Here is a 27,880-nt window from a genome sequence, read left to right as displayed (position 1 = left end):
TTTTATTTGTAATTAAATATATATTTGCCATGATTTGTACAATGACTTCAAATGTTACAATATACAGTATATATATTTTTACAATATAACTTACTACACAACATAAGTACATATTGTACACAATCTGAGGTAGGATGGTAAGAGAAACAATCTGAATTATTTTAACAATTCTTCACAGGATGATCGCGAAATTATTAGTAATGTAGAACGGATAGAAGACAAAGTGTGCCCTACTATCTTAGTTCAGAAGGCTGACTACGATGGTACTGGAGGTGGCATGGTCTGACAACGCACCCTATACTTACTACAGAATATCTTTAAATTTCTCAGCTTAGCAAGAAACAGTACATCACCTCTTTGTATATACAACTTCATATTAACGAAATACGTACAATGCAAAAGCATTATGAAAAAGATAAAGGATATAAAATGTATTACTGCAATACCGCATAATAAAAAAGAAACATCAGCAGATGTTTCTAGTCAAGTTAGAGTAAATTTGTTGTCAGATCTAGAATAATTTATGCTACAGAAGTAAGTGTCAATTTCTGTGAACTGATTTCCGTTGCAGGCTTTTAATACAACAAAGTAGTACATCAAAGAAAACTCAATTGTTCCCCTTCTGGTCACAAAAGCCTAGACTTCCTTTCTGAAACTTAAGTCCGATAAAACGACCCTACTCTCTAATTAGTATTCAATATAAACATACAATTGAAGAATCTGTAATATTATGAATCCTTCAAGATATGTTTTATTTGCTACATCTATCTCTGGTGCATAGGTTCCCTGGACTGTGTGTTGAACAAACACCATGAGTGTAAGTGTTCTCTCGTTCTCAATTTAATATATATTTTAAGCTAAACTTCATGGTAATTCTACCTTTTGCCAGGAAGAGAATTTGAATATTCAAAATGTAAGAATAATGTTGATGTTTCATTATGTTAAATAACCCTTACGCATTTTAATTAATAGTATCCGACGACTGAAAAATAGATTCTTATAAAAGCATTCTTTATTACAATTTCAGCAGCTTATATATCTAGGTATATTTACGTGAGTTCGCACTTAACGATTCCCCTTGCGACGATAAAAACAGGTTAAGAATTTTTTTCACCATAGCTGCTTGTTTCTTGTTTTTCTGACGTAGACCAATGTTAAAGTCCAAAATTACATTTATATTTAACTTAAGAGCCACCTTTATTTGTCTCAGACTGATGTATCTACATCATATTTTCTTTATATTGCACAACTTAATTCAATGTATGTTCCAACATGCATCCAAAGTATAATTTTCAACCCTGGGATTATCCAAACTTACATTATAACATTGATTTCTCTCATGAAATTTTCCTATGCAATAGTGCAGTAATGCAATAACAACATCATAACATGAATTTCAATATACATGGAGTAAACCTTAAGAAAACGCGAATTACATACTTCATTTATGATCCTTCTTCATGAATTACCAAGGAAAGGAAAACGCTCACTGATACAGTAGTCGAATGGTCAGCTGTGTGCAAAATACGAAAATAATTAAATTCAAAATCGATGGTTTGAACCTTTCCAATTATTTCAATATTTTGAGTAAAACTATGGTAAAGAAAAAGGATATTGTGGGTTTACAGTGTCAGTTTTTGTTTCTATAATGAAGTAATCTACACCAAAAAACACCAGCCTCATGCCAAAAGAACAATCTACATCAGGAACCAACAAAGTTGACTACTTTCTAGTTCTGACTGCTCTAAATTGTAACGAGTGAAGCCATAGCAATGTCCTCCAGGATGAGTTAATTGCCAAATGAAAAACACGTTAAATCAAAGTGTGTGGACAATAAATGAAAAAAGTTTTTTTTTTTTTTTTTAATGTTTATGCTTACTAATTTTCTTTCCTTCTAATGTTACACTTTCTGGCTATATCTACTTAATGAAGTTACATTTTTTAACCCTCGGACTACCAACGCGAAGGGGGGAGCTACTTTGTACTCACCTCAATATATATACAGACTGTTCCATAATTCGTGTTATTTTCTACAGCGCTGGGAGAAGATGAATTTTATACTCTATTAATGTAAAATTTGGCACTCTTATTGAGAAATATCTGAATTTTTCGAATTTCTAAAGAACATCAGAGAAATTTGCCGTTTAACCCCCCTTTTAGGGGTGTAAACACGAAAGTTCATTTTCCTTATGGGAGATTCAATGTTAAATTTTAGAAGCAGTTTTCTCCAATAATTATTCGTGAAGATTTTGGAGCAAATGAGTTGTATTTGTTACAAAATGCAAAAACACTCATTCACAAAGCTAGTAAAGCCGTCTCAAACATTATTTTGCGAAGGTCCCCCTTTTGGGGGGCAAGGGGCGTAAAAAGGTGGTGGGTGATATGTTGCCAAAATCCCAAAATTTATTTTCGGAATGCCAGTAAGCGTGAGATTAATCACAAATGTCACAGAATTAATGCTCCAATGTCCTTACATGTAAGAGTGAGTGATAATGGGGCTTCAGCCCCCTTTCAAAAATAAAAAAATCACCATACATATCCTTAGTAGGGACATATGAGAAAAAGGTATTTTTATTAATTAATGTGAAATTTGGCATCATTGTATCAAAGGAGTATGCGTTTTTCAAATCTGGAGTGTTATTTTGATAACGCACCGCCTTAGGGGGGCACAGGGGGCGAAGCACTCAATGATGAATCTTTATAAAAATTCCAAATTTTGTTCAGGAAATACCAGTGAGCGTCAGATTTTTCACCACTGTCACAGAATTAATATTCTAATGCTCCTTGCATGTGCCAGTGACTAATATGGGGCTATAGCTCCCTCTCAAAAAAATCACCATAAATATCCTTAGTAGTGACACACGAAAGAAGGTACTTTTTGTCAATTAATGTGTAATTTGGCGTCGTTGTAGCACAAAGGTATGAGTTTTTCACATCTGAAATGTTATTTTAGTAACCACTGCCTTAGGGGGGCACAGGGGGCGAAGCATCAAATGATAGACCTTTATAAAAATTCCAAATTTTGTTCCGAAAATGCCAGTGAGGGTCAGATTAATCACAAATGTCACAGAATTAATATTCCGATGCTCCTTGCATGTGTCAGTGACTGATATGGGGCTACAGCCTCCCTTCCAAAAATCATATTAAAAATTCACCATAAATATCCTTAGCAGGAACATACCGGAAGAAACTATTTTTTTAAAATCAATTAAGTTAAATTTGGTGTTATTGTGCTAAAAAGGTATGTGTCTTTTAATATGGGATGTTACTTTGGTACCACACCGCCTTAGGGGGGCACAGGGGGTGAAACATAAGATGATGTATACTTATAAAAAATCCAAATTTTATTCTGGAAATGCCAGTGAGCATCAGATTAATCATAAATTTCGCAGAATTAATATTCCGATGTTTTTTGCATGTGCCAGTGATTGATATGGGGCTACTGCCCCCTTCCAAAAAAATCACATAAAAAATTAGCCATAAACATTTTAGCAGGGACATCCGAGAAACCATTATTTCTTGTCAAATTATATAAAATAATTTATCTTAGTAAAAAGGTACGCGTTTTTGAAATATAGAATGTTATTTTGGTGACACCGGATTAGGAGGGCACAGGGCGCGCAGCGTAAGCATTTGAATCTTTATTTTTAAAAAATGCAAATTTTATTCTGGAAGTGTAAATGAGTATCAGATTAATCACAAATGACACAGAATTAAGATTACGATGCTCCTTGCATGTGCCACTGATTGATGTGGGGCTACAGCCCCCTTCCACAAATCACGATAAATATCCTTAACAGGGACACACCGGAAGAAGCTATTTTTTTTTAAATCAAGTAATGTGAAATTTGGCGCTGGCGTTTTTTTTTTTAATTCGGTATAATTTTGATAACGCACTACCTTTAGCGGCAAAGGGGGCGAAGCATAAGATTGTGGATCTTTATGAAAATTCCAAATTTTATTTTGAAAATGCTAATGAGCGTGAGATTAGTCACAAATGTCACAGAATATATATTCCGATGCTCTTTGCATGTCCCAGTGACTTATATGGGCTACAGCCCCCTTCCAAAAATCACAAAAATTCACAATAAATATGTCATAATTAATATGCAAGTTGTCATTATTGCAAAACAAAAAAAAAAAAAAAAATACAATAAAACTGGAAATTGCTGTAAATGAATAACTTCTGTCAGTGTAACTGATTATGCATATAGCATTGTTGTTATGGTGTCACTGGAATATAATCAAAGAATTTTATATTTTTAAAAATCAATTAGGGCTCTTTTTATAGCAGAAAATCTCACACAGAAATCACCTACGTATTTTCTACACACTTAAGCAGAACCATCTCGAAATAGAACACAAAATGACAATGGAAAACGTAACAGGAACAACAACAACAACAACAAAATAATAATAATAATAATAAATAAATAAAATAATGAAAAGTAAGATCTTAAAAATTAAAAGTGAGCTTTAAGTTTCAATATTGTTTGCTTTAGTAAAAAGAAAAAGCATGTATTTTCATTACTTCTTACACAATAACCATATTATCCAACTTTCCATATAACAACTTACTCGTATGTACTGCAGACGTAATACACACGGACACACGGTTGTAATAGAAACAAATGTTTCCCGAGGAATAAGAATCAGTTGCTGGAAATTATTCTTTGTTGAAAACAACTCTTTTTGGTTCTACTATCACTAATTGTTTAAAAAGATCACTAACCTAAGTGTAAAATCAACTTACTTTTATTCGGCATGCCCTCCTGAACGAGCAAGACATAAATTAATGCGATTTACTAAAGAAACTGTGAACACCTTCTCCAACATATCTGGAGTGATCATCTCTATACTGTGGACAATCCTCTGTTTCAAGTCAAGATTTTTGGTAGACAATGTTTTAGGTCCACCACAAGAAAAAATCGCATGGTGTAAGATCCGGACTTCTTGGTGGACATTCGACACTTGACCCCATAGAAATAATCCGTTCCCCAAATTTCTCTCTCAAAAGATTTATAGTCGTATTTGAGCAATGCGCTGGCGCTACATCTTGCATAAACCATGATTCATCACTTTGACCTAAATTTAAACGATCAAGTTCAGCAAATACTTTTTCTCTTAGTAGCTTTTGGTATGATGACGTTGTTACATTTTCATCAAAAAAGAAAGGTCCTATCACCTCAGTCGCAGTTAAACCACACCAAACCATTATTCCTCGTTTGTCCATTGACACTTCTGATCTCACGTTCGGCTGTATCGATGGCCAATATCTTGCATGTGATGAGGACACAGAACCATTTAAGAAGACTTTTGCTTCATCGGAAAACATCACTTGAAATAAGAACATATGGTTTTCATTTAACTTCTCGATAAACCAGTTTCAGAAATAAACACGATCACCATAATCACTTGCATACTATTCAGAAACCATTCGGACCTTGTATGGTTTTACCTTCAAGTTTCTTAAAATTCTTTGTAGCGTAGTTTTCTTAATATTTAAGCCTAAGCTTCGACGAGCAAGGGATTTCCGCGGTGAACTAATAACAGATAACCACCCCTGTCTTTGTTTCTTCTGTAGATACACTTGGAGATCTTCCTGCACTTTTTCTAGATGCAAGATGGGCAGTGTGAAAACAATTGCTGCGGACCTGTTTGTACAAACGGTGAATTTGCATATGGTGTACTTTTAATCCGAGTTCTTTAACTATACGGATCTTGTTGCTCTTGCAGATTTTTCTGATAAAATGTACTATTCAATTACATTAGCACGCTGATCCTGAGTTAAAGACTGCATGATCGAAGGACACTACAGTATGAATGCACTCATAAAGTATACTGGAAACGACAAGTAATTATCAAATGATTAAGCCAGTATATCCCCGAGATTCACCTACTATGTAATGTCCATTTCCGAAGAAGTCAATCTAACCCAGGTGTTGATTACAGACACGAAATCCTATTGCACTGTCAACACGTTAGCTCGTAAATCGTTGGTGTATTGCGATAAGAAAAGGTCTGAAACTGTTTTCAGCACACATGAACAAGAAGTTGAGTCAGGAACTAGAGGGTGTTTTATAAACAAAAGTTTGTTGACATTGCTTAAAATCAGCTTACAGTGGGACGCCAACAAATGAATCGCACCTGTTCCAGTGCTTCTTAAGAACACATCTCTCAGCATGCATTCTGAATTGGCCAGAGAGAAGCATGGAAGATAATAAACCAAAGTGGTGTGGTTCTTTAAATGATTTTTGGACCGGGAAGGGGGAATTGAATCACTAAAGTGGTCGCTGGCACATGGAGGTAGCTTCTAAGCATTAATTTTGGTATATTTCCAAATATTTTGACGCTTACGGGAAATAACGAAAAGTTTGAATTTTTCTTACTGCCTATCTTTCCCAATTTGGAGGTTTGGCGTAATAAAACTAGAAACGCATGTACCATCATAGATGAAAGGGGAGGAAGAAGAGGAATTGTATCGTATTTTCTACCTAAAACTGCTAATTTCCAGCAAAATTCGTGTAAATATAGAGCAAACTGCTTTCCGCATTTTACATTAAAACTCCAGTTAGGCCAATCAAATTTTGTTTTGACGCCACTAAAAGAGATCAACACATGACCATTATCATATTGTCGCTTTAGCTCTTTTTCTAAACAAATTTTTTTCGACAATAATGCCAAATTTCACTTTAATAATGATAAATATTTACCTTCTGCCAGTAGGTCCTTGCGTATAAGGACATTCATCATGAATTTCTATTGTTTTTATGAAAGGGAATTGTAACCTAAAATCAGTCACTGGTACGGTCCGCAGCAAAAAAACCTGCAACATGAACATATATGTTTATTGTGAAACGACGAAGTCTTTTGCTCCAAAATAAGTGTGCAGGGGAGGACGCCGAGGTTTCTCCTGGCGTGATTCATGCCACTTAGACGTTATGTTGATGTTGATTCCCTGTGCTGTTGGTCGTAGTTTCACAATAAACTTACATGCTCATGTTGCAGGTTCTTTGCTGCAGATTGTACATGGAAATAGCATAGGAGCATTAATTCTGTGCGCCTTGCAATTAATTTCATGCTCATTGGCACTACCAAAATAAAATTTGGATTTTTTATACTTCGGCCCCTGTGCCCTCCAAAGCCAAAAATTACCAACCGCGCCCTTTGTCCTCTGTTACCAAAATAACATTTCAGATTTGGAAAATACATGACTTTTTATAACAATAACGCCAAATATCAATTAATCGACCAATAGAAAAAAAAAGCTTCTTCTGGTATGTCCCTGTTAAGGATATTTATCGTGATTTTTGCTGATTTGCGGAAGGTGGCTGTAGCACCACATCAATCACTGGCACATGTAAGGAGCATCGGAATATTAATTCTGTGTCATTTGTGATTAATCTAATACTCATTCACACTTTCAGAATAAAATTTGGAATTTTTATAAACATCCATCATTTTATGTTTCGCCCCCTGTGCCCCCCTAAGGCGGTACATTATCAAAATAACATTCCAGATTTGAAAAACTCATACTTTTTTGACACAATGACGCCTAATTTTACATTAATCTAAAAAAATACCTTCTCGTATGTCCCTACTAAGGATATTTATGGTGATTTTTTTTTATTTTTGAAAGGGTCTTATAGCCCCATATAAATCACTGGCACATGCAAGGAGCATTAGAATATTAATTCTGTGACAGTGGTGAAAAATCTGACGCTCACTGGTATTTCCGGAACAAAATTTGGAATTTTTATAAAGACCCATCATTGAGTGCTTCGCCCCCTGTGCCCCCCTAAGGTGGTGCGTTATCAAAATAACATTCCAGATTTGAAAAACGCATACTCATTTGATACAATGATGCCAAATTTTTTACATGAATTAACAAAAATACCTTCTTCTCGTATGTCCCTATTAAGGATATTTATGGTGATTTTTTTATTTTTGAAAGGGGCTGAAGCCCCATTATCACTCACTCTTACATGTAAGGACATTGGAGCATTAATTCTGTGACATTTGTGATTAATCTCACGCTTACTGGCATTCCGAAAATAAATTTTGGGATTTTGGCAACATATCACCCACCACCTTTTTATGCCCCTTGCCCCCCAAAAGTGGAACCTTCGCAAAATAATGTTTGAGACGGCTTTACTAGCTTTGTGAATGAGTGTTTTTGCATTTTGTAACAAATACAACTCATTTGCTCCAAAATCTTCACGAATAATTATTGGAGAAAACTGCATCTAAAATTTAACATTGAATCTCCCATAAAAAAATGAACTTTCGTGTTTACACCCCTAAAAGGGGGGCTAAACAGCCATTTTCTCTTATTTTCTTTAGACATTCGAAAAATTCAGATATTTCTCAATAAGAGTGCCAAATCTTACATTAATAGAGTATAAACTTCATCTTCTCCCAGCGCTGTAGAAAATAACACGAATTATGGAACAGTCTGTATATATTTTAATTACTCTTCTAATCGTTTCTTCAAAATTGTAAGAAAATATGTTATTGCTCAACACGTTTAGCTAAAGTGTATACCTTACCGTCGTTAAATTTAACGTATGTGTGCCTCATACAATTTGCTATTTCAAGTTGTTTAAAGTATACCCTGTTGGTAGGAGATGTGACTGACATTTAGAATTGTCAGTCCTGGATGGCACATAACAAATAGCTGTTAATCTCATCCTGTATACTGTTCACTTCAGTCTTTGTAGTTTTTTGTGAGTTTCTACTTAGTTTCTTTAGTGCGATATATTTAATCTTAACAGGTGGGCACAAAATACCTTTCTTGGTAGTTCGCGTTACAAAAAGTACCTAAGTAGTGCGAGGGTTAAATATTTTATTTATCTGAAGACATATTATACGAAACTTATAAGCAGGAAAGGTATTTAAATAAAATCCCGTTGTTTTATAAAAATTAATAATGGAAAAGAATAAGCTTTTAAATGAATGAGACATATTTCAAAGTGTAATGTTACGTGTGTTGCGTATCACATGTGTTAAGTGTTGTGTTCTAAGTGTTTCGTTAAATACCATGAAAGATAAAACTTGACTGTAAAAAAAAAAAATAAAAAAAAAAGTGTAAGTGCAATGAATACGATGTTGTTACTATGGCCTCAAATCTTTGTTCCGTTTATCCAATACACAATGAAAAGAGATGGCTGATATCGACCATCAATACAGAGAAAATATGAGAGAGGTTGACAAGTATGATCCAATGTGAGTCTTTACAATATTTCAGAATAAAGAAATGGTGTTACCATTTTATTTAGCATTTCGATTTTAGTTATCACAGCCACTGTTTCAAAATATGGATGTTAAAACAATCAATAAGAACGCCATCAAGAAGAATGGATCTGAAGAATGATTGCATTCCATATGTAGATCCTCAGAAAAATCAAACAGTATGTTGTAGTTGTATCTACCATACAAAATATCTTTCAAAACGTCGAAAGTGTGGTGTTGGACAGCATGTTTAATGTGTTATACTATATGACACAAAGTAAAAATAATGAGAATGAAACACACGAAAACTCTAAAAATTCTTATTTCGCTATATATAATGATATGGTTTCAGCTTCTATATAAAATAGTTTTTAATAATATGGTATAAATAGATTGATACCTTAATAAATACGAAAACTACTGTTTCATGATTCCAATTTCTAGCACATTTAGTCTAATTAGCTAACGTAATTTAGAAATTTTAGAATCCGTGCCTGTGCATTTCCCTAACGCTTCAAATATGGCAACCTCATTACGTTGTAACTCCTCTCTGTATCACGTTATCATCCTAAATTATTATGCATAACACCTCGAACAACAAGCATAAAGAGTTTTTCAAAAACTTTCAAGAATATCTGGGTCAAATTGATATGTATATTTCAAAAACAGTCTTTCTATTAAAAAAAAATACTCGAGATTTTTTTGACCAACTTTATGGTGACATTCTGACAACTATAGTAGGGTAGCACTATCCAACACACATGTTAGCATCATAAGTTCACTCATGGCTGACTTCTAAATATCCTAACTTTTGTACGGGAAAGCCGCGTTCGACTCCCGTTGGAGTACATGTGGTTTAGGCCCATAATAATCGTACATTCATTCCTATAAGAATACTGAAATCTTAATCTAGCATAATTCAGCAAAAAAGAAACGGTTGTATATTGTTAGAGTTTAACAGTCTTTGAAAAGTTTACTAACAGCTTCACATGAGCTACAACCATTACGACACGAGCAAGTCCAAAAATAAATAAACAAATAGTGTCTAGATTGACTGTGGGCTTAATGGGGACATAAGAGAATTGTGTCTAATAACGCATAAAGGCATGAGATGCTTTCGGAAATGTGCTTATTATTTAGCAACCCATCTGCACAATGGAGAGTGTACTCCAATGCAATGGTCAAATTTCATTTGATGTTGTATGCTTTTCTCTTATTTACAAAACAGAGGAAAAAATTAATTAAATATAATATCACTACCTTCAAGATGATGTCTAAAACTGTTATCCATCTCAGCACGTAAGATCTTCTACGCTCCCTCGTAACTAGATAGTCAGCATACCTGCCTTCGGCGCAGGAAAGAATTCGATTTTCTGATTTGAAATTCATGTGGTTCAGATCCTACATTAAGCTGTAAATATATATAGTCTCGATACTGAAATTTAAACAATGTAAAGCATTTTACCCAATAGAGTGATGTCCTTTCTGTAAAGTATTTTTTTACGGATAAAATAAAAACTCTTAAACCTTCGCTTCATCCTGCATATATGTAGACAAGTAACTAATAGAAAGCTGCATTAACATTTATATAGTTACACGAACTTTGCGTCACATTAACAGCCTGCATGTTTGACGAACTCACTACACTTGTACATGAATTCTGAGGCGTTGTCTGAGTCTGGGAGAAAACATGCAAATTAATGCCAGTATCCGTGTGGGAGATTTCTTGCAGATTCTTTGACAAAATGTACATGTCTGTCGTGGCTTCTGGTTGTATTGGATGTTCTGCCATTTGTGCCACTGATGTTACTGATGGAGAACACACCACTTGAACAATGTTCGATTTTTCCCGCGGTATTTTCTTAGGATGTTTTTGTTTTCTTACCGCTTTGCCTTGCTGGTTCTTACCCGTCTTTATGTCCGACAGCTTTTTCCTTAGCGATAAATAATCATGAACACCAAACTCTTCGTGAAAAACTTTGCTATACAACCAATGTTTCACAAGCGGTTCTATTTTAATATCGTTCGAATTCTCACTAGAACAACACGACGATTCACTGACTGGACGAGGATTTTTACTATTTTCACTATTTGAGGTTGAATCCCCAGACTGTATCTGAACCTGATGAGAAACAGGTTCCACTTCACTTGTAGTCGATGATGGCACGCCAGTTTCTGTCACATTATTCACAAGAACGTTATCTTGACTGTTCGTGGTACTGGGGTCGGAATTATTGGAGATAACGAAGTGATGCTTTCCTTGTAAAACGTAGCTGCTGAAATTTGGATCATATTTCTGCAGATAATCTTTCCACATTTTTGTAATGTTTACATCTGGACCATTGTTCTTATCCTGTTTCAAGAATTCCTTTATCTGCAAATAAAAACAAACAAGGTGAAACACCTTCTGACATAACATACAAAAATTTGCGAAACTGTAAGAGTGAAATGAAAATAAAAATGAAAGAAAGAACGAAAACAAAAACAAATATTGGCGTTTAACGAAAAAAAAAAAAAAAAAATGTCCGAACAATATCTATATACACGTATACGAATCTGTACATCTCATTTAGCTTAACAGATTTTGCTAGCTGTAAACTCTTATGAGTAGTTTTCGAGAAAACTGAGAAAAACGAGTTTTTTTATAAACTAAAAGCTGCTGCTGTAAGATAAGCACCTATTAAGATGAAACGCATACTGAAGTACGAGATGTATTCTAAAAGTACCGAAACTTATTTTTTTCCCCGCGTACACCAATGAAGCACAGGAGAGTTTCTTTAGTGTAGATGTAGAGGGGACACTCATGTGCAGTCGTGAATTTTTCCTCGCCCGCAGATAGTGTCAGTAGCTGGCAGTCGACCAACAAGTGAAGACGTCTAGTGAGTGGTCGTCGGATTTCAGTTTTTCTAACATGACAATCGCTGCTGTACAAAAAGGCAATAAATAAATAAACACTTGAACAGCAATATTGCATCAAATTTTGACAAAAGCTTGGTGATAGGCAAGCAGAAACCATTCAATTTTGAACGAGAATTTGGGCATGAGGAGAGTACCTGCAAAATTTGATTCAGGCTTTCATCGCCAAATACAACATTCCTGTGTGTCATCCCGCTCCCTCTCACCCGACATGGCACCGTGTGACTTTTGGTTATTTCTCAAGCTGAAAAGGCTACTAAAAGGGATCCAATTTGAGTCAAGAAAAGTCATCATGCAGAATGCGACGGCACGGTTTCTCATCATTCCAAACACTGCAATCCAGAAGTGTTTCGAACAATGGCGGGAGCGCTGGAAGAAGTGTGTGCATTATCAAGAAGACTACTTTGAAGGGAATTAGAGTTTCGGATTTCCAAACCAATAATTGTATTTTTGCCAACCAAAGGTTCGATACTTTTTGAACACACCTCATATATCATGAAGTTTTTTTATTATGTCACTAGCAGTTTAATGGCCAACAGTATAGTTAATGAAATAAGGCGCACAATTATGATGAACTCTCATACTTTTGTTTCCGCTCAACTGTAATATTATGGAACATTGAGACATATATCATTCGGTGGACATCTTCGAGCTAAACAAAATGAGATGTTTCAGGATCACTTATAATTCTTATTTATAGCCTAATTCGTGATATTTATTTATTTGTGGAACAGCAATTTATTTATGTATTACATATGTAAAAACATATTTTTACGTGTCAAAATTTTATATGTTGTTCGTTTACTAACTGTGACACACATATTTCTAACAGTGAGGTAAATACTACTTGTAAATCAACAAATAAATCCACAAACAAATTTGTTTATTGTTGTCTTTTCAAATCTCTTTGGAATACTTGATTCTAATAGTCCTATTTTTCAGAAAATTGTATTTCCGCCCTTAAATGAATTTTTCCTGAAAAATTAAGAAAATAATAATATCGTACTAGTATAACCTAACTCATCTAATATGAATCAAACTTGCCATAGTTGTAGACTTTGTCATGCTGTAAAAGCTTGTGAAATATTATGGTGTGCACACTTTCGGTTCACGAGTTATGGGCCATTAAATGTCAGGAGTGGATATTTTTCTGCAATTGGGAACCTATAGTTGTAAATTACAGGCACTGTTTCTTACAAATATATCTCACTCATGAAAACGCTTAACTTTCATCACAACCTCTGAAGCAAATGCTTATACTGTCGTAAGGATTGGTGTTGTTGAAAACTTTGTTCCACACGCAAACGTTTCTCTTCTCTTCATTGTCAGAAAGGACGGAGAAACGTACAACTGTATTAAGCTGTTAGCACACGGCATACAAAATTTTGGGGTACAAACTGGGAAAATCGAATAAAATTCAAACGAGATATTTTAGAAGATATGAGGTCTAAGACCTCGCTAACCAAACAATAAATGTGAAGCTACTTTCTAGCGAGGTTTGGGCTACTCTTTAAAATTAAAATATTACGTAAATGAATAACCTAAAAGTAATGAAATTACTTTTTTTGCTAGTACGCCTAATACCAAGTATAGACAATCACAAATGAATGAGCCACTGTAAAAAATCGCTAACTTCTCAACAGCTTAGAAGAGATGCAGTACTCATTATTCACTGGCAGCATCTGTCCATTTCCACTGTTAATCGCCTCACACTGCCACTGTCTATGTTGCAGCACATCACTGGTAATGTTTGTTAAGAAAAATCCTTGGTAGTCTTTCTTAACTACTGTAATGTATCGGCAGTTCTTTACGATATGAGGGCCATTACCACGTTAGTATTTATTGACCCGAGGTCTTAATTTACAGTTGTAAAAGATGTTGTAATGTGTCTGGTACAAAACTGCATTCCGCGAACAGATATGGACATCGATAATGAAGATTCATGATTTTCCGTAGGTACTGGAAGCTAGTAGTAAATATGGAACATAGGAGTGTGGGGAGAAAAAGTTATCCCTAGCTGAAGAGAACTGATGAGAGGATCCTGAGATAGTCGTTTAGATGGCAGTGAGACCAATACGAATTTCCCAACGGCCACAGAATACGGTACAATATGTTTGATATGATGACGTACTATTTAAGAGCCTGACACTAATACAAAATTTACCATTTTTCTTTTGCATGTTTTTATAAGTGAAAGGAAATAATGAAATGCAACTTACCACAATCATAGATAATGTTATTCTCAGAAAATATGAACCTGAATAACTTTCAGTGTTGCCAGAAAAAAATTTCCCCCAAAATCTAAGTTCAGGTAGCGACTAGAGGAACGAACTCAACTGCGTTTCATTACGTGTCATGTTGTCTCGGAATCCAGTGAACTACTTTCTACATTATAGTTGTATTTAGTTTGAAATAAACAAAATAGTTTTAGCATAGAGTCATTAAAATTAAATAATTATGTTATTTAAAAAGTAGTTCACAGAATACCAAAACAACATGATACGTAATCAAATGCAATTGAAGACTACAGGGGAAAAGGGAGGTAAGTCAGTTGTTTATGATTTTACACAATTGACCTTTTTTCCACTGACTTACCTACTTCTTCCCCTGTAGGCGAAATCTTTAGCATTAAATTTCTTAGTGACTAATTTCCTTTTTACCGTGAGATTTAGTGCATGCAAACTACTCCTTTCAGGCTACATTATTCTGCTGTGTTAACTCATTTTCGACCATATCTTGACTTACCTCCTTTTTCCCCTGTAGTCTTCAATTGAGTTCGTTCCTCTAGTCGCTTCCACAAGTTAGATTTTTGGGGAAACGTCATTCTGGCAACACTGTAATTTCTATGGATGGCAATACTGAAAATTCTTCAGGTTTATATTTTCTGTTGTAGAATAACATCTATATATATAAAAGAGAACGTACAAATCCTTTGTTAGCTCATCACGCTAATACGGCTGAACCAATTTCTTTCATTTTTGGGGGGTTATTAAGATTTGGACCCTAGATGGTTTTTATCATATCACTTTAATTTTTAATTACCAGTGTCTTGAGATAATTGACCATTCAAGTGTCCATAACGTAGAAATCCTTTGTTAGCTCATCATAGCTAAATCTAACCGTATTTATATGCAACCCACATGACCGTGTCACTCGGCGGGTTAACATAAATGACAGGCGATATAATGTTAACATTTACTGCAATCTTCTATGGTTTTTATCATATCACTTGAAAGCGAAAAAGTAAAAATTATCTAAGTAACAAAGTTTATTGCGTTCCGGGGTGACCCCAGCGAAGCGGGGTGAACGCTGCTAGTTATCTATGATTGTGGTAAGTTGCTTTTCATTATCTCCTTATGAAAAACAAGCAAAAGAAAAATGGTGAATTTTGTACTAGTTTTAGTGCCAGGCTCTTAACTGTAAACTAAATAAATCAGACCTTAAGAATAACAACAATACTACTAGCCCAAAATTATTATAACGCTTAATAAAATTCCAGTACAAATACATGTTTTATCACATATACTGATTCACGTTCTAGTAAACAGTAACTCAGGTTCTTCATAGACAAATGACAATTAAGCAACTATCATTACCTACGGTAATGAAAGTGTTCACTCAGGACAAAAGAAAATTAAATTTCTATGATCTCTATGATTGAGAACGTATTCACTATATCAAGTCAATACAAAAATTGACGACTAAAAATCGTGTGAGATAATTAAAACTGTTAAGGACTAACTAATTATATTTTGTGGTAGCCAAAGTGAAAATGAAATGAAATGAAATCTATACCGTGAGTTTTACGTCCCACGGTTATGCCGGTTAGGCTAAAGGAGACGGTGATTATGAGAAATTAATGAAATGGTGGAATGAAGAAAGTGGGAGGAAACGGGAGAACCCCGAGAAAAGCCACGCACACGGTGTTTGTCCACCACAAAGTTCATTTGGTTGGAACAGGGTTTTAACCCGGGACCCCATGCACCAGAGGTGAACGCTCTACCACTGAGCCACCGCGGCCCCATGTGGTAGCCAAAGTGTTAACTAAATCTTTAGCTCTTGGTCTTTCATCTGATATTTCTTTTAAAAACCAATGATAAGGATATTATACATAGTAGGACGTAGTGGTCAACTGAACTCATCCAACCTGGATGAAACTTGGTATGCTAGACCTTGACCTGCTACACAAGCTTGTGAAATATTATGGTATGTGCTTTTGGCAACTAAGTTATATCTAAAAAAAAAAAAAGAAAAAAAGAAAAAAAAGAAGAACGACTTTTTTCTGTTAACTTACATTATCAGACTTCATTATAGAATAGATGTGTTCCTTAATATGATTGAGAGTTTCTTTTTTAATCTTCTTTGGACGGTTATCATGCTTCCCTCTGCCATCTCGAGGATACAGAATATCCTGGTCAAGTTTCTGACTTAAATTCCAAATTTTGTGAGGTGACACACCATGAATGTGCGCAAAGGCCATCCTGCACACCTGGACTTCTTTCCCTTTGATTCGCACATAATACTTATACGTGCACGTTCGTTTGTTACTGTTTTTACTTCTTTTTCTAGCGATATCGTGTTTGCGGATTAGTCCAAATAAATACGAGTTCTGTTCATCGTCACTGTTTAATGAGTAATAACCTTCGAACAGTTTCTTCCTATTTTCTTCTGACACCTTTGAGTAACACTTTCTTCGACATTTACAATCATCTCCTATTTTCTTAGCTTCCACAAGGTCACCTTTCCTATTTATATACTCTTTCCCAGCCACTCGCAACCGTTTGCGTTTCTCACGTTTCCACTCTGAAAAAGTGAACAAATAAATAAATATATGAACTTGTGTGCTTATCTGTTAAAAACGAACAGTAATTTTCCTACAAGATTCATATATGGAGGATGTGCAAAGGGAATATTAACAACAAATTCTTGAAGTAAAGGGTGCTTTGAACATGGAGGTGCAAACCACGCAGTCTGAGTGAAAGAGCACCGTAGAGTGAGAGAGTGTATGACTGTTCTGAGAGTGGACTGGGTGACGTAGTGGTTAACGTATTAGCACGGTATCCGTAGATTCCGGGTTCGAGTCTCGTTCCAGTCTTTCACTCTTTGTGTATTATTGAATTCGCACCTACAGAGGATCTGATGTGAAAAAATAAGTTTAAATCGGTTGTTTCCTTCCTTCGTTAATATAATAGAGGAGCTGGAATTTTATAAACAACACATAAGTAATAATTTTCGGACGATCCTACGTTTTGCATAATTTTATAGGATGACAACAACTTTAACAATATACGTAAATTAGGCTCACAACCATTGCAGGTTTTAAGAAAGGACCCAGCGCACTCCAATATTATACGCAAGGATCAACACGTCACGAGATACTGAGGCAGGTCATTATTATTATTTTTTAAATAGTCTCACATTACTTTAATAAGAATATAACATTGAAAACTACCACAATTACATAACTGAATAACTACACTGAGATATAAAAATTTGTAAACTTAATCTTCTGTTTACTGCGTCTAATATTTAACGAAGAAGAATTTTTCAAAAAGAGTTATAGTGCTAGTTCGTAATAAGTCAGCTAACTACTCTCTACATAATGTAAACATTTATATCTTTTGAATACAGCACCTTGAAAAAGTGTGTACCCATCGAAGTTTAATGTACAGTTAACTTTCACATAGATTAAAGATTACAGCAGCATCTTCTCAAAGTGCTTTTTTCTAATGAGCTATAAGATTAGCACGAAATTACAGAGGTCTTCATACAAATTTCTGTACAAGTTTTCCACAATAATAAACAATTTCAAAAGAAGAGCTTTGTAATGCAAAGAGTTTACATTATATTAACACAAAGTGCAAAAGGAAATTCTGACACATGAGATAGAGTGCCAGTGCGTTGTACAATATGCTGAAAGAACACTGAAAGAGTACTGTTAATAGTATATTAAACAATAGATGCAATAAATAAAAGAATATGTTTACAAACTGTTCTAAATATACGTCAATTCATATCCTTAAATAATTACTTTGAGATATGATACATATTTCTGGGGATTTACTATTTTCTATGGTGTTCAGTGTTTATTACGTTAACTAACTTAACTTTCATACAGCATGGATTAATGCAACTTTGCACTGTCTACAAAGGTTTTATATACAGGGTGGTCCGGAAGTGGGCGTGTTGGTGTTTTCTGACGGTTTTATATTTTACCCACATTTGTTTGGTAACATTGCTTGGCATTGTCTGGCAACATTGTTATCCATGTTCATTTGTTTTCTGCTTGATAACAGTTATTTGCAGTGAAGTAATCAACAATGTGTGATCAAAGTCCATATAGCTCCCCTTGCCTGGCCTCCAAGAAGTTCCGATCTGATGACACCAGACAATCCTCTCTGGGATTTCATAAAGCAACAAGTAAGAAATACTCGATATCACACAACGCAGGAATTACGGGCAGCTGTGGAACACGCCTTCACCCTCGTGACTCCTGAGTATCTCCGCAAAACATCTGTGAGAACTTGGCGTAGAATTCAGCCGTGTTACGACATGGATGAAGATCACACCGCTCTTTATGACTCTTTAAGACTTCAATGTAACTATGTACAGACGTTCTACCATAACTAACACTATACTGTTGAAACTAAAGGAGGGGGGGGGGGGGTACGCCCACTTCAGGACCACCCTGTAGATAAATAACTTTTTACAGACGAACAATCTCTAATCATATTTTAGTGAGCTACATAAGTATAGAAAATGTAATGAGAAAGATCCAAGAGGTGACCTGAGATTGACTGTTGTGATGATTTTCAGTTCGAGTTGCAAAGTAGGAACATTTTTTTCCTAATAGGAACATATGACAAATACTAAGCACACCGGACAAAAGGAAAAGTCATCCCTGTAGAACACGCATTGGTCCTTTTCTATCGTTATAGATGGTGTTTCATTCGTAACACGTGACTAAATGACTCACCACTGCTGACGTATCACTACTGCTATCCTTGGAGTGAGTGTGCCAATCGGTTTTATAGAAAAGCTTGTTAAGATGGGTTCAAACGAAGATTTGACATTGAAAAAGTGTGATACTTGAATTAGCGTCATACTTTCGTACTTGGCTAGAAGTATATAATATATTACTGCTCTTTACAAACGCGTAGCTATCTTCAAAACATAGTGTTCATATTACAGTTACTTCATATATACACATATGTATCACAGTTACTAAGCCATATGGTGAGAAATTGTTTAAAAAAAGTTATACAAGATGTTTATTTTTTCTTGTATTAAGGAAGAAAATAAACCGTTGTTATCTAATTAAAAAGTAATTTTATTACCTGTTAAGAAATACTTAAGATGATATCCCATTCTTTCTTCAGTTTGAACTAAAAGCTGGCTTTTTAGTGTGTATGTGAAGCGACTGAAAGTTCTATATACGTAAACTCGCAAACCTGAGTTTTCGTTTTATGTTCAAAACATGCTTTGAAAGACCTGAAGTGGCTAAATTTTCCTCCTTGGAATCTTTCATATGCTTCTTCAATGGTTCTAATATTGTTTGTCATGCCAATGTAAGTATTACTGAACTTGCAAATAACATGGTAAAGTTCCACGGGGTACTATTTTATGGTGGTATACAGGGTTGGCTGGTTTAAACCAGCTGGTTTTTTAAAAAAAAATCAACTGGTTTAAACCAAAAAACAAAAAAATGTTCGTAAAAGTGTAAGTGTTTGTAAAATCTTGAGGAACACACATTTGTGGGTTATCACATTTCACTCCCGTATATTATTCGTATTATATTCAGACCTAAATTCCCCATTCATTACTCAAAAAGATTATACTACAAAAGCAACTTTTTTTTACGAGTTTTTAAATGTTTATTTTGTGATTTTTTTGTAGTTGTTATTATTGTTATGTAATTGCAATCGAAGAAAAATTCTAAATATTGTTTCGTTTCAATGTTTACTATGGATAAAATACATCGAAAATGCCGTACTTTTTGTGTGTGTGTGTGTGTGTGGGGGGGGGGGGGTCATACAGATCCCACGAGAGGCATTTAGTGAAATAAGTATCTTTGGTATCTATTTATGTATAAATGAGTCTCAGCCAAAGTGGACTCAAATAATTCGTATCTTTATTCACTTTTCTTATTGATATGCAGATTAAGTCGGTGTTTTTCTTTAATTTGGACCAATAAAAGTCGTTGTTAACTAACTTGAACTAAATTAGTTATTCTGTACTCCGTAGTAGTTTGAAATTGTTCATATGTAATTCTGTATAATGGTTTCACTTGTGCAACTGTTTATCTTTTTGTCCTTCTGAAATGACTCTTGACAGTTATATTAAGAGTCTTCATCCCGGCGAAATTAAAATACCGCTAATTTTACAGTAATTGTGTGATATCTTCAAATAGATAAAAGATAATTGAAATATGAAACAAGAGCGCCCTAGACAATATTATTTTTCGTGAGGTACCGTTATCACAACTCACCTAGCGGCTTTCCGTTTTTAACTGTTTAGAAACGCGAAAATAAATGCCGATTTTCAAAATGGCTTGAAATCGAAAGCAGATAGAGAGTCGTGATAACGGTTTCTCATGTAAAATAATACTGTCTAGGGCGCTCTTGTTCCACATTTCGATTATCTTTTATCTATTTGAAGATATCACATAATTACTGTAAAATTAGCTGTATTTTAATTTCGCCAGGATGAAGACTCTTAAGAAGCATGTAAAGATCAGTACAACGTATTTTTATCAGGATTCCTTCGTGAGTGAGTCGGCAGACGTATCGCATTTGTGGCCAATTAGTCCTGGTTCTGAGTTCAAATGGAGGACAATTTCTCTCGGATGTAACTCGAGAAGCGGTTTTTATTCCACTTTAAGCTTATGTGACCCCTTCCAGCATAACCCGGTTGTTGCATAATAACATCAAGGCGAAACAAACTTATTTCTGTCCATATATGATGTCCATGAATATATAGAGCAAATCATTTAAACCATAAAAACCTGGTTTAAACCAAAAAAACCGTTTTTTTTTTTTGTTTTTTTTAATAAAAACCATGGTTTTTGCCAACCCTGGTGGTATATATTAAATCTGTAGACAATTGCGAATGGGAATTTTTCGTACTTGTCTCTTTCAATCCACATACTCACTTTCACTAACCGGACTACTCCGTACGTATGCACCACCGTGTGGCCCATCAGCTTCGTTATGCCCTGACCAGGAATAAATGCAATGACAGCTTGTAACATAAACTTGGTACATTGGAATGACAAAATCTATCGTTATGGAGAAAGGAGCACACGAAGGATTTCAAGGAGGAAAAACCAACAGTACTAGGTTTTTCGAAGCTTTTATTTGAGCATCAACACAAAATCTCAGACTTACAAATACTACATGAATCGCCACCAAAATAGAAAGAAATGCCTATGAACTTTCAAAACAAAAGTAATTAAAGCACAGAAATAAATATTATGAATCATTTAATTGATTTTAGTTTAGCATCCCTTTCAGCAGCAAGGCTATAATGGGACGTGGTTCATCAGCTTAACGTGGAATTTAAATCACGTAAGCTCCCCGCCGGGAATCGAACCCGAGTCTCCCACGCCAAAGGCGTATGCTAACTGCTTAGGCAAGTGGGAGCTCTGTTATCATTTAATACACAGTTAACATTACATAGAAATCATATAATAACGATCCTTTCATAATATAATAAACAATTTATTTCTTGTATATTCTGGGAAACGTCTTCTCACAGCACATTATTTGGTATTGGATTAAAAGAAAAATAGTATTTTAAAAAATAACGAAAACCATCTTTCACCCTTCTAAGATCTTACGGTACAATTTGAAGCTATGTGAGACGTGGACCTACTGATTTACGTGCAATCCGAACCACATGAGCCAACGCCCGGAATCAAACCCGGGTCTCCCACGCCAAAGGCGCGTACGCTAACCGCTTAGCCACGAATGAGCTCCCGCAACAGGTTTTGAGTCGCTAAAACATTACCGATCAACTAAGTTCGAGTATTTGTGCTTAATGTCCTTATTCAACAACCAGGTTACGAAGGATGAAACCAACTATTAATATGAGTTCCTAACAGGGTTGGCTGGTTTAAACCAAGGTTTAAACCGGCTGTTTTTTTTTTTTTCAAAAAAAAAAAAAGGTTTAAACGAAAAAACAAAAAAATGTTCGCAAAAGTGTAAGTGTAAGTGTAAAATCTTCATGAACACACATTTGTGGGTTATCACGTTTCACTCCCGTATATTATTCGTATTATATTCAGACCTAAATTCCCCATTCATTACTCAAAAAGATCATACTACAAAAGTAACTTTTTTTTATATAAGTTTATGACTGTTTCTTTTGTGATTTTTTTATTGTGTGTTATGCAATAGCATTCAAAGAAATGCTAAATATTGTTTCTTGTTAATAATGTTAACCATTGATAAAATACATAGACATGCCGTACTTTGTTGGGGGTGGAGGTCATACGAACTCCACGAGAGGCATTTATTGAAATAAGTATCTTTGGTATCTATTTATGTATAAATGAGTTTGAGCCAAAGTGGGCTCAAATAATTCGTATCTTTATTGACTTTTCTTATTGATATGCAGATTAAGTCGGTGTATTTCTTTAATTTGGACCAATAAAAGTCGTTGTTTTAACTAACTTGAACTAAATTAGTTCTTCTGCACTCCGTAGTACTTTGAAATTGTTCATATGTAATTTTGTGTAATGGTTTCACTTGTGCAACTGTTTATCTTTTCGTCCTTCTGAAATGACTCTTGACAGTTATATTAAGAAGCATGTAAAGACAACGTGTTTTTTTTTATTTTTTTTTTTTTATCAGGATTCCTTCCTGAGTGTGTCGGCAGACGTATCGCATTTGTGGCCAATTAGTCCTGGTTCCGAGTTCAAATGGAGGACAATTTCTCTCGGATGTAACTCGAGAAGCGGTTTTTATTCCGCTTTGAGCTTATGTGACCCCTTCCAGCATAACCCGGTTGTTGCATAATAACATCAAGGCGAAACAAACTTATTTCTGTCCATATATGATATGAATGTATAGAGCAAATTATTTAAACCATAAAAACCTGGTTTAAACCAAAAAAAAAAAAACCGGTTTTTTGTTTTTTTAAAAATAAAAACCATGGTTTTTGCCAACCCTGGTTCCTAACCACGACAGACCTTGAATTCGATCAAGTTGGCAGGCGCACAGATTATCTCACAAAATCAAATCTCACGCTATAGACTATTTCCCACTTCACTATTTTGCTCTCAAAAGACCTTGAGTACAGGACTACTCTATCGACCCAAATGAACAATCAAATACAAAAGGGAACACTTGAATTGGTGAATGTTTATATACCGAAAGAAAACTGAATTCCTAGTTTCAACTCCCACGTTTACGTTCTTTAAGCTAAAGCAGATCAATGAAAATAAATTATTATTAAACTGCACTATCCCCTTTTAATCAGGGTTAATTCCAGCTATATTTTTTTTAGAAAAGGACATCGATTAAAACTTTCCCATCCGCAGTACCCACGTCACAATTACCTACGGAAAGGTGAAAAAGAGAACAGAGAGGGGTACCGAACAGAAGAAGCTATAGTAACCTAAAAGACAAACCGAAGAATTACAGAAAGATGTAAGTGGAGGACATGTAAGTCATCAGTGAATATAGGAATAGCGTTATAGTGAGGTTCATTACACAAAGGTACCTTCTAATGATCACCTAGCACGAATCGGTGCGAGTTTCTCGTGTTTTCTCTTTCGCAATGCACATTCCCGCCTTTGTTGAAGCGCCTGCTCCCTATGTATGTAACCCCGTGGCCCATCCAGCTTCGCCCTATACTGCCGTAGACTGAAAGCAATGATACCTTGTAGTGACTACCTACCACAGCATATTTCTCAAGATAATCCTTTTATGACAAATTAGCAAGCACACTATATATATATCTGTACGTAGTTGGTGGGTAGCATCCAAGAAAACACGAAATCTAGGCGGCGTTAAGAAATATAATAGTGACACAATTTTTAACTTTTGAACAAGCATTTTTGGTAGTGCCGTCAACTTTTTCCTTTCGAAGAGAGGTATACGTATGAACAAAAAATAGATGAGTGTGGAAGACATTAAAATACTACTGCCATAAAGAAATGCAATTTTTACTGTTACATAATTTTGCTCCAATATTCTTAATTTGTACAGGATTACATTATAAATAATAATTTTCAACTAAAATTTACAGGAATTTTGGCATCCTCATTTATAATCTACACTGCTGCGAATTTCGATTACAAATTATTACAATTTTGTGTAATGTATCTTGTATGAATAGTTAGCTGTCCAACTCTACGCATGTATTCATATACAAATCATGGCATTTGATAATCATACAAATTCGAGCGCAAATTCACGTATATTTTTTGTATCATACTATTATAAAGATTTATTATTTATCGTAATTAACAATTTACAGTCACCCGCATCTACAGGCCCGTAACAACTACAGCAGCAAATATCGGTTGGAAAATTACATCAATAACAAGATAATTTAACATTCAATGATTCTTTAGGCTCTCTGATTAAAAACGGGTGCTGCACATGCACGTTCGATAAACTTACACGTAGTTTATCGAACAATAGATACGTAAAATTTATGCAAGAAATACGTAATACTATTTTAAAAGAATGTAAATCAAAATATATGACGAGCTTTTCTGTGACATTCCTAAAAATGTTCACAAAAGAAACCAAAATGTATGTTTTTAGCATCCTACTAGTGTATGAGGAAGGCATGATGAACTGAATGGCTTTGCAAATGCAGTGTGTTATGACGGTGCAGGTTATGAACCTAGTAGCATACATTATGACATGATATATTTATGATTTGATGGTTCATTCTCGAGAATATGCACTTCCAAGACCTTCTACAGAGAACTTACATTCCGTGGTACAGAATCATTTTAGGAAGTGTTAACGATACGAATACAGCGTGATGACATATGCAATAAAATCTACTGTGCAAATAACTGATTCAGCGAAAAGGCGAAGGACGGGGATCTGTGCACGAGTGCATCTGTAGAGAGAGGGCACGTCAACGACGGAGAGTGTGTGTAAGATAGATAGTGAAGAAAAAAAAATCGTATGGCATAAAACATCATGCCTTGCATGTGGTACTGCTTTGACACTTTCATGGTCATGGATTAACTTAGAGCACTACTTTCTTCATTGATTACAATATTTCGTCACGGCTTCCTTACGAAGTATTAGGCCTACATGGCGTTGAGCAGACACTTTGAATTATTGTTTTCCACATTATAACACATGTTACGAGGCTAAGTATTCAAATAATTTTTACACTCAGACACTGCAACTTTTGAAATAACATTATACATTTCTTTTGTAGATTTTACAAATCTGTGGTCCCAGATTCTTAACCAGCACCCTCTACCAACAGTAATGTAAAGTATCTGCTCTTTCCTATATAATACTCCATGGTCTTCGAAGGTAGTGTGCTAATTCGATATGTGATCATAAGTGTCCCAAAACAGTTCCACACATAAGAAATGTTGTTTCATTAAATATTAACTTTTTTTTCGTAACTTTGCGTATGTGCATATTCTTGATCGTTAACTCGCCTGGTCCCTATGAGCGCAACGCACGCGGCTCACGCTGCATCGACTCGGTAAGATATACTTCATTTGACTCGGTTATACTTCTTGCCTTGTAGTGGCCATCTAGCATAGGTCAGTGACTTTTCCACAATAGTTTTTACGAGGTTAACAAGATATAATAGACACAATCTAAACCAAGTTATGCAACTCCTCCCATAGAAAAAAATGTTAAGAAGTTCTAGGAATTTTATTTACGGAACGATAGAAGTGTTCGACAGGTAAGGCACCTAGTAAGACGAGAAGCGTAGTTCCTACTTCTTTGGGATTTGGTACTGCCGAAGGCCTCACAAAATTACCGAATTTACGGAAAATTGCGTGAATTATATAAAATTTCTGCATCACACAAACAAAAAAAGGTACCAGTATCAAGGGTGATAGCTGTACAGTGACTATCACGGAGAACAAGTAACCTCTTGGACTATATGAAGGTGCGTACTGAGGCCATATTATAAAAACTGATAATGTGTTAGTATCTCAAACTTTATGTCTTAGTAATTATCATAGATAATGTGTGATGCAATAACGGAGAGAAAAAAGCAAGCCGACTGATTCTAGCAACACTCGATGGCTCCCCACAACGTATGACCGCTTCGGGGCTCCACTTCAAAGGTTGGGTACAGAGTGCGGCGGTTTACAAGAATGACGACAGAACGACGGGTGAACCATTGCTATTGTTATTTCCGAATATAACAGTCAACTGTGTACAACTGAACGCTACTACTTTTGCTCAATAATACAATACAGAGAGAAAGTTCTAGAAAACAGGTCCCCCATATAGGTTAGTACCTAGATCGGTTCTTTTCTGTACCAATATTTAATATTTAATTCCCATAGTACTGCCGAGCGAGAGTCAGCGAGTGAAGGCGAGTTAGAGCCCCACAGGCCACGTTGTTTTCTGTCTTAATTACGGCTAGAACCTTGTCTAAAATAGATGAATATTAACCTTATGAAGAATACAGAAAATTAAATCACAACCGGGAAATAAAATCAGTACTGAAATACAGAAATGAGAGGAGAATGCTAATTGCAAGATATACTAGGATAACCATAAGTAACTAATAAAATAATGAGTAAAACAGCAGTTTATGTTTAGATGAAGGGGACTGACATTTAGTCGAAGGTAAAAGCTAATTTAAAATATCAAATCTAACCTTATATTAAAGAAAGCGAAATTTCAACATTCTTTGGATTCGAAAAAAAATTACTATCCGCCTTCAACTAAACATTGGCTGAAACAGCTATATGTTCCTCCTATTCTAGTAACAAATCAGTACGGGACTGCCAGCTTAGCCCTGTTCTTACTCGGATAAGATAAAATGCTTCCTTTAGAGGCCGCCTAGCAAAGGTTGGTTGATGATTTTTTTACATTGCTATTTTTATGTTACATGTCTACACACAATGTTTTTACCCATGACAATTTAAATTCTAACGAGTATCCACACTCAGGAATGGAACTCTTCATATACATAATTTATAGCGTAATGAAAAAAGTACATAGCTTATAAATTCATGTATGCTTCCATATACGACGTTTTCAAAACAACCGAGTTTACAGTTATTAAAATTTCCACCAATTATTTACCAGACGGATTTCTTTCGCGTTTTCTGCGTTGTTTACATGTTACACCTTCCGCATAATCAGCCATTTTGTTTCTTACTTTCTTTTGTTAATCCAATATTGCCAGGCATAAAGTAATATAACTTAAAATAGGTTTCAGCGGTATTACCAGCTGAAACTGTGGCGCCACCTCTCAAGGAAGTTGAGTACTATGAACTACTAAAAGCAACAGCGAATCAAATCATTTAGAGCACACGAGTCTGATAGAATTAGCCAATGATACAATACGCTGCTGAAGTCGTCTGCTGTGAATTTTAGTGGGCGCAGCCATATTGGTTTAAAAAAATCTGTGGGTAGGGTGGTTTTTAAGGCAGTTTCAATGGCATTATATGTAGCATCTGTGAGTCTTGTGAAAGACGAACTTAAAATTATGAAAAAGGGCGATATTTTTCACGGATAGCAGTGAATATACAGTATTTACTCTGTGCGTGTAG

At 35.2% G+C, this 27,880-nt stretch overlaps 1 protein-coding gene across 3 annotated transcripts; it reads right to left on the bottom strand.

Annotated features, from left to right (window-relative positions):
* Positions 1-27,547, bottom strand: LOC145670375 (uncharacterized). 3 transcript variants are annotated; one of them, XM_081738979.1, is made up of 3 exons: positions 27,411-27,547; positions 16,442-16,950; positions 1-11,605 (listed from the first exon to the last, which is right to left on the bottom strand). In XM_081738979.1, the coding sequence occupies exons 1-3, from the start codon at positions 27,472-27,474 to the stop codon at positions 10,793-10,795; spliced, it is 1,386 nt and encodes a 461-aa protein (XP_081595105.1). In that variant the 5' UTR covers positions 27,475-27,547; the 3' UTR covers positions 1-10,792. The 3 variants fall into 3 exon arrangements, with proteins under 3 accessions (XP_081595105.1, XP_081595106.1, XP_081595107.1); XM_081738980.1 differs by having other exon boundaries at positions 27,487-27,532; XM_081738981.1 differs by lacking the exon at positions 27,411-27,547 and adding an exon at positions 27,237-27,376.
* Positions 27,548-27,880: the final 333 nt, after the last annotated feature.

Source organism: Thermobia domestica, chromosome 14 (assembly GCF_964235325.1).
Source record: "Thermobia domestica chromosome 14, izTheDome1.hap1.1, whole genome shotgun sequence".
NCBI classification, from domain to species: Eukaryota; Metazoa; Arthropoda; class Insecta; order Zygentoma; family Lepismatidae; genus Thermobia; species Thermobia domestica.
The sequence above is the reverse complement of the archived record's forward strand: the minus strand, read 5'-3'. Positions and strand labels throughout refer to the sequence as shown.